This window comes from Gracilinanus agilis, chromosome 5, assembly GCF_016433145.1.
Source record: "Gracilinanus agilis isolate LMUSP501 chromosome 5, AgileGrace, whole genome shotgun sequence".
Taxonomy (NCBI): Eukaryota; Metazoa; Chordata; class Mammalia; order Didelphimorphia; family Didelphidae; genus Gracilinanus; species Gracilinanus agilis.
Window position 1 is genome coordinate 46,947,327 of NC_058134.1, and position 8,542 is coordinate 46,955,868.

The 8,542-nt window shown below is 40.2% G+C and overlaps 1 protein-coding gene across 1 annotated transcript; it reads right to left on the reverse strand.

The window, feature by feature from the left end:
- Window positions 1-752: 752 nt before the first annotated feature.
- EIF1B (eukaryotic translation initiation factor 1B) lies at window positions 753-5,304 on the reverse strand. The gene is made up of 4 exons (XM_044679996.1): window positions 5,053-5,304; window positions 3,559-3,722; window positions 2,972-3,073; window positions 753-2,405 (listed from the first exon to the last, which is right to left on the reverse strand). Exons 1-4 carry the CDS (start codon window positions 5,081-5,083, stop codon window positions 2,361-2,363), a joined length of 342 nt encoding a protein of 113 aa, XP_044535931.1. The 5' UTR covers window positions 5,084-5,304; the 3' UTR covers window positions 753-2,360.
- Window positions 5,305-8,542: the final 3,238 nt, after the last annotated feature.

Here is an 8,542-nt window from a genome sequence, read left to right on the forward strand (position 1 = left end):
TCTACCCAGGCTATATTGGAATTTGGCCTTTTGGAATTATGGACAAGTAACAAAACAGACCTTTCTGGTCATCTCAAGTGTTTGCTTTTCGTCTGGAACTGGTCAATACCCTTCATTCTTTGGTAGAGTTTAGCCGGGCATTTCATATGATTTCAATCATTTTCACCTGACCTCTCCAGGTCCTCTTTGAACTCATTAACTCAATGAGCAAATTCCTACTTGGCTACCATTTTAAGAGAAAAGTAATGGTGTTTGAACCTTTCTAACAGCTGTCAAATTATTTTCTGTTAATTTTTCAATTAAGCCCTTTATACTCCCTTACTCTGTAAACTTTCAATTTAGCTTTTTACTCCCTTTTGGGAGACTAGTTGGTAAAACAGAAATCAGCCTTATCCTTTGGGTTATTCCCTCTTCACCTAAGTTGCAGATGTCACATTTTGTGAATTAATAATCATTGATTGCTATTATCCCTTTTTCAAGGTGCTGAGGGCTAATATTAGAGAAACTAATTTGATAGATGAAAACTCAAGTCCTTATAGCCTGCTCATGACTTTGCTCTTTAGTTCAAATGTCAAATTACATAAAACCATCAAACATTATCTTTTAAGTCAGTATATTTCAATGCTTTACACCAAATTAAGATTTGGAACTTTTGTGTGGAACTTATCATGAAACTTGTGACTCCTGTGCTTGTGCAAATGATTTTTGTTCGAATCCAAATGCCGCAAACAAATCAAAGCAGAAACCAGATCTTTTCATCTCAAAGAAAAATCTGTTTTCATTTCAAATGTGTGGAAAACACTTATAATGAAAAAAGTGCAAAAAAAGTCCTCAAATACAGCTCAAAGACCACTAATGTTATATATTATGATATACATGAAAATAAATACAACTCTCAGTTATTTAAAATGGACATATCACATTTATATGGCACATTACCAGACTGTTGATTCCATAAGATTTTCCAAAGATGTTGACTACAATGCAAATTCCAAACTTAACTATAAAGTGAATAGTTAAGTCTTAGTTCTAATATTTTATTCCATTAAGGAAAACAAGACAGTGCCCCTCCCCGTTATAAAATCATGGGTGAACAGAATGAATTCATGGAGGCAAGTATATTTAGCAAGTATTATGGACATAGGTTCAGCTGGCACACAATGTGATAACATACATTTCACAGAACCATCTAATAAATCAAAATTGACTCACTATATTAATTTGACAAATATTTACCAGGCACCTACTATGTATGTACACACCACTATGGAGAATACAAAAGCAAGGTCCCTGTCCTCAGTTTATTATTTAATAGCTTATACATTTGGGTCCAGTTGTTTTGGCTATTCTGCTTGAATACTGTGCAACTATATTAATTCCCTTGACAAAAACATCAAGGCTATTGTCTCCATTACAATTTATTAACTATGAAGAGGGACTGCATTTCTAGCATTTTAAATCATGCCCCACCCCCATCATGTTACTCTAATCCACACACCTCCAACTTATCTCATACTATTCCCAAGTTGATTCTCCTCTTTCCTCATTCAGAAGATTCTCTGCTTATTTTACTTTAAGGCATGAGCCATAAAATAGGTATTGGAGCAAAAGATTCACCCAAAGATGATATTAATTTCTTGACAGGAGCACAATTCCAGTGACGACTTTTTAATTCACAAGGACCTGAATTGTGGCACTGATGATAAGATATAGTTCAGCTCTGTACTACACTTATACTATGTTCCAAGGATTTTATTCAGTAAACAAGGAATGGTCATGGAATGTGCCATTATACTAGGGGAAGGGGAAGCAAACTCAAGAGTATTTAATGCTCCCATTTCCTTCAGTGCTCAGAGGATTAGCTTCCAATGTCACAATAAAGTTTAACTATTCTTCCTGGAAGTATTTGCTGAAGGAGAAATCCATTTATTGAAAGTTTATATTAATAAAAAATTAAAAAAAAAGTGCTTGTAACTGGGTCTTGTTTAGACTTGGGAGCATAACTGCTCACAGAAGTGTTAAGAAGCTTTTTTATTGTTAAGCTGCAACATACATGGTTTAATACAACAAAAACATTTTAAGTGAAAAGTAATAAACTGAACAATAAACACTTGAAACAAAATACTTTCCATTGGAAATGTGTTAGGATGAATAAGGGGCTTAGTTACCATCTTACTGCAATTTTCTTATGTGTTACTAGCCTACAGACATGTTTTCTGTAATCATGCAGATGTGAATGGAACTTTGAATGATTAAATAAATGAAAAGTCCGTTTACTGCAGAGACTCATTTCACAAGGTAGCCAATTCGGCTTAGAGAACAAAACTATTCAAGAAATTCTCCATGTGTTTTTGCTCATTTTAGAAACCATGAACCTTAAGCTGCTCCTCCTTGACAATGCCAACCTGTAAAACAAAACACATTTTAGCAAGACTGTTTTCAGGAATAAATTACCCTTCCCTAAAACAGTAGACTTAAAATTAAAAGGTATGAAAAGAATATTATTTAGTTGGATGTTTGGCAGAAAAGGTATTATCTGTGGAGCAAATTCTTTTTATTTTAGTCATTAAATGTAATTTTCAAAGGCTAAATCTGTATTTAATGTATTTTATTTACATTTAGGAATAAGGACAGAACCATATTGGATCAGGGAATCAAATTTCTTCTACCAAAATCTTACAAACTATCATGATATATTTGGAGAATTCCGTTTATATTTATTACAAAATTGTTTTCAACTGAGAGAAATAGGACCTTCAGACATTTCTGTAAAAAATAAGAAATGTTAGGCCATTTTAATGATGAATAGGCCATTAATCCTTCTGCCACTAAACTTCCATTCTCTATTATTAGCTACTCAGGAACTGATTTATTTGATGTGCATCATTTTTATGATGCTAATTAACTGCAAATGTATAAATATGACTAGTATAAAGCTAAACACTGCTCTATTTTATCTGCAGTCACTCACCTCCAGGAGGAACTGGCAAATGTTCTTTCTCTGGTCACCTTGAAGTTGGATAACCTCACCGTATTCAGGGTGTTCAATCACAGTACCATTACAAGCAAATTTCTGTTAAAACAGGTCCATATCTTAACAGCAGAGTCACTAACAATTACTAGTTTTAATACCACAACGTGAACAAAAAATTCATTATAAGTATTACTTAATTTTAGTTTTATCTTATTTTAGTTTTGCGTTATATGAGAACACATTAAGATGGTAATTTATAAATGTTGGCAAAGTCCTTCAAAACAAAGTATGTAGATAATTAAAAAAAACTAAAGGATTAATTTTCACATAAAATAAGCAGGTAAGAAATTGTTTTTTTTTCCCTTTTTCCTAATTTAACCTGAGATACAGGCAGCAACTGAATATTTCTATGTTAATTTTAAGACTTCATATCTAATTTGCTGGAATTAGGCATTATACTAACACTTCGTTTATTCAAATTTGAGTAAACTATTAGCACATGATTTAAGAATTGAACAGAAAACTAGAATCCAGTTACTTGGATTCTTTACATTATTCTTTCCTATTAAGTCTAACATCTGTACCTTTTTGAAAGCTTTCACAAGTTTCTTTTTGTCATAATCATCTGCAATTCCCTGAACAGTGGTCAGTGTCTTTCTGCCGTTTCGTTGTTGGATTCTTATATGAATGTAATCCTCAGTCCCTGCCGGGAGTAAGTCGTCACCCTTAGTTGCATCAGCAAAGGGGTCTGTGGACACAAAATCAAGTCATAGAAAACTCAATTACCACACAATAATTAGTTGATAGCCCAGCCAAGTGAGCAAAGAATTTTCCAGTTGCTAGCCATTTTTGCTCTATCATAAGCTTCCCCTCCCCCAACATCAGCTTTAAGAGACATAGATGTAGTTTCATACTGAATCCCAAAATATCATTGATAAAACCAATTATACATAAAATCTAAAACATGATGGGGCAGTCGTCTAATTTTTTTTCTTCAGATTTCAAACAGTTTTCTTTTGGAGTAAAAGGAGAAAAGCACACTAGTTTCAAGAAATCACATTATAGCTACTAGAAGAAGCACCTTTGTATTATCCTTTGGAAAAAAAATCCTGCGTATAAACAAAAATACCTCAAGATTCTTTAAAAATACCCAATTTAAACTTGTGACTGTTCCTCAAAACAAATACATTATAGAAGCATAATCTGAGAAACACACACAACACGTACTGCCCTCCTCCTACCATATAGGTTAGGATCTATTTTTTCAATTTTTATTTTTTGCCCATACCTTCTATCTTGGACTGTTTCTAAAGCAGAAGTGCAGTAAGAGCCAGGCAATGGGGGCTAAGTGACTTGCCCAGGGTTACCCAGGTAGAAGTGTTAAGGAACCGAATTTGAACCCGGGTTCCTGGGCCCGGGGCGCCTCGCTGGCCCCTGCAGCCCTTCCTTCCAATGCTCTGCCCTTCCCCCAACTCAGTCGCCACAGCCTGACTGTAACGACTCCCAAACCCTTTGCTCGAAGGCACCAAGCAGTCCGCTTCCGTGGGAAGGAAAAGGGGGGCCAAGAGAACGCGGAGGGGATTCTGGCTCCACAGGTAGCCAAAGGGAGGGGCCGAGGCAGCCCCTGGGCAGGTGAGTTACCCCGAGTTAGGACATGGGGCCGCCAGGCTAGGATCTGGCGCCCCCTCTCCAGCTCGAGGCCCCTGGCCAGCTTCGGGGCTGCCCAAGGTCACGCAGCTTTGGAACTCGGACCCCATCTCCAAGAGGGCCAAGGCGGGGTTAAGGATAGAAAGGGAAGCTCGAGGGGCCTGGGGTGGGGGGGTAGGGATACGGTTGGTAAAGAAGCATTAGGCGAGGGGGAAGCATACGGGCTAGGCGCGAGGGGAAGGGGTTTGGGGACGGTGACAGGCCGGTGTGGGCGGAGATAATGGGATAACTGACAGGGTAGGGGGCTCGGGAGTTCAGAGCGGGGGTCCGGACAGGGGTCCGCTCGCCGTCGGCCATTTTCTGGGCACAGACAGACAAAGCCAGGGGCGCCGCTAGGGTAACGGACGGCGGGGATCGGGAAAAATACTCACCGAAAGATTGGAGGTTCTGGATAGTGGACATGCGATATTAGTGAGAGGCCGGTGAGGGGATAAAATGCCTGCGGGGCGCGCCCGGGAGGACCTTGTGTCAGGAGGCTGTGGGGCGAGGAAGGTGAGATAAATAAAGGAGAGCTGGCGGCCGGGAGCGGAGCGGAGGCGGGCGGAGGGCGGCGACGGAGGCGGCGGGGCAGCGGCAGCGGGAGGCGGCAGAGGCAAGGAGCGGAGGAGACGCGAAAGAGGAGGCGGCGCTGCGGCTTCTCCCACAAAATGGCCGAACGCGACTATTTAGGCACGCTCTCCGCCCATCCCACGTGAGCGCCTCCGCGCTACGCCTCTTGGGACTTGTAGTCTTCTTGAGGCGTTATGAGCAGCGAGGTGCGCTCGCTGACGCGGGCTGGAGGACCACAAATCCCGGCAGGCACTGCGCCCCTCCTCTCTCTGCTTCCCTCCCCCTTCCCGGTTCCCCTTCCCCCTCCCCCTCTCAGGCTCCTCAGGGATGCTTGGAAAGTTGCTCCTATCGCCTTACTGGAAAAATCCTTTCAGGGCAGAGTGAGCCCACCCTGACAGGGTCATAGTTTTAGAGCTTCCGTGGACCTCAGAAATAATTTTACAGAAAAGGAAACTGAGGCAGCAGGAAAGGAAATTACTTGTCCAATGTCATGCAGATAGTGGAAAAGCTGGTGTTCAAACTCCCTATCTGTTCCATTTTCACATTAATTCAGTAATTCAATTCAACAAGCATTAAACACCATTTTGTGCTAAGAATGCCTTGATAAATTGCTTTATGAAATCCTCAGAAACCCCTGAATCACACTAGATAGGATTAATAGGCTTGTCCTATAAACCTCCAAGTACCCAATGATCTCATTATATTTAGCTTGTAGTAGATATAATCAAATCGGAAATACCCTTCTTTATCTTAGAAGTTTCTTCCATTCTCCCAGGGTAGGGAGGCCTTTCCCATGTAGTCCCGCCCTTGGCTGGAATCCTTCTTCCCCAGCCTCCATGTAAGCCAATCCATCAATTGTCCTTCCCATCCTCTATTCCCTAAAAGGTATAGAAGACCCCCAAGGTCTTTAGTTCCACGGAAAATCCTGTTCCAGGTGGGGTGTTCGGGAGACTCTTCCCAGAGTGGCAGAGCTTGGTTCTGTGGTGGCCACAGGAGCATCCTCTCCCCTCCCCTGACTAAAGACTCCTTCTTTGTAGCTAGTTAGTGCTTCTGAGTCTTTCAAGGCTGACTTCCTCCATGGATCAATCAGCAATAATTTAGTACTTAGTGGGTGCTAAGCCTTGAGGATACAGGGAAAGGCTTTTTAAAAGATTAAGATATTACTGTTCTCTTTCTTCTGGAATTTTCCTTTAATCGCTTCAGATCTTCCTACATCCCCAGGGCCCCTTACTTTGTATTATTCCTCCTCCAGTCCATTAGGAGCCCCTGGAGCCCAGGCTGTCTTTTCTTCTGCAGTGTCCATACCCATATGTGCTCCTATAATCCCTGCTATCCACTGGCCATTTCCTTCTCCAGCTCATTTTACAGAGGAGGAAACTGAGGTAAATTGAACAATTGGTGTCTTTTGATTAAGATCCTCTATAAAAAGCCATCTAGTGTGGTGTGCCTGCATCAGAGAAGGCCCGGTGTTCAGAGAGCAGGGAGAGATCCTGGTAGGCCCAAGGAGATGGGACATGTGGGACGTCTGCATCCGGGCATCCCCCAGCTTGGCTTCCACAGATCAGCCACAGCAGGGGGATAGCTTTGGTCCTCCTGGAGTACAAAGAAGCACCGCCATCACCATCAATTAAAAAAAAAAAAAAAAAAAAAGGACTCTTTTCCCCTTTCAACTCCCAATTTTTTGTGTGCCTTCCCCATTAGAATATAATGAATATAATATATTAATTAAAAAGAGAATGTAAAGAATATAAACTCCTTGAGGGCAGGGACTGTCTTGAGCTTATTTCTACCTTCAGTCCTTAGAATTAGGCCTGCCAAAGGGTGTGCTTAAAAGCAGCCCCCCCATCTCTGTCTGTCTTTCTCTCTCCAAATCCACATATATATGTGTATATATATATATATAATATATATATATACACACACAAATCACACATAAGTGTATATATAAATATATGGAATATTGTGAGTTTGTGCAGTGTTAAGCTATCAAAACTGAAATTTTTAATAAAATGTAATTTTTCACATACAGATACATTTAGCAGATTTTTATTCATGTGGGGAATTTGATAATTCATTATCATACATTGAATCAAATGAGCATTTTCTCTCTATTCTTGAGAATGCCTGGAGGTAGTGAGAGAATAAATGACTTTCCTATGTTGACTTAGCTAGGACGAATCAGGGACAGGACTTGAACTCAGGCTTTTTTGGCTCCAAGGCTAACCCTCTATCCAATAGACCAAGCTGTCTCTAGGTGCAGAAATAGAAATATAAACAAACAAACAAATATATATATATATAATATGCATACACACATATATACCTATTTCTCTTTATATATATCTACATGTCTACATATACATGTAACACATGTATATGAAGAAATATGTATATTTATGAAACAAGGTTCAGGGAAGTCAGCCTGCGATGATGCTGGCTGATCAGGGAGAAAAGTCTGCCTTTGGGGCATGGAGTCATTCAGCCCGAAGGTCAGAGAAGAGGCAGCCAGGGCTGGGTGTGAGGGGGGGAGCCTGTTCTGTGATGTGGCTTCAGGCAGACCCAGAGAAGCTTCCATGGCAAGGCTTGCATAAGCAGAATCTCTTGAAGCAAAGCACTGGATCGAGGTATGGCCAGGCGATGGAGGATTTTCTTTGTCTACAGGCATATATTTTCGGCCCGTCCTTTCCATTTCCCATAGTAAATGTTCCTGAATAGAAATTCCCTAGTGTGGATGAAATTTCATCATGGTAAAAATTCACTTGGGCAAAATGTAATAGAATTTTGCAATGATGAGAAAAGTCAGAATGAATTCACCCTCTTTCATGGAACCTGCTTATAATGGAAACGTCCAGGAAAGATGCCAAGGTCTTTGGCTATAAAATCCTTTTGCAGTTACCAGATTTACTATCTGCCTTTATGTAAAAAAGGCCAGTGTTCTGCAGGGCAAAATGTATGAAGGCAAGAGATCTGACCTATTTTTCCTATCCAATTTTGTGTTACCATATAGATAGCCATATATATTCTTTATTTAACAATTCATTATTTCTCCAGTTAACATGCATTTATTTTTTTCCATTTCTACTTCCTCCTGCCTCCGTTGAAGAATTAAAAAAAAAATACTTATAACATATGCGGTCAAGCCATACAAATATCCATATGGGCCATATCCAAAAACATGTATTTATCTTTCTTGCTTTTAAGTCTATTATCTTTTGGTTAGGAAGTGAAGTGCTTGCTTCATCTTTGTTTCTCTGGAAGCAGACTTTGTCATTGCCTAGATCAGAACACGCATTTCTTCCATTTAAAAAAAAG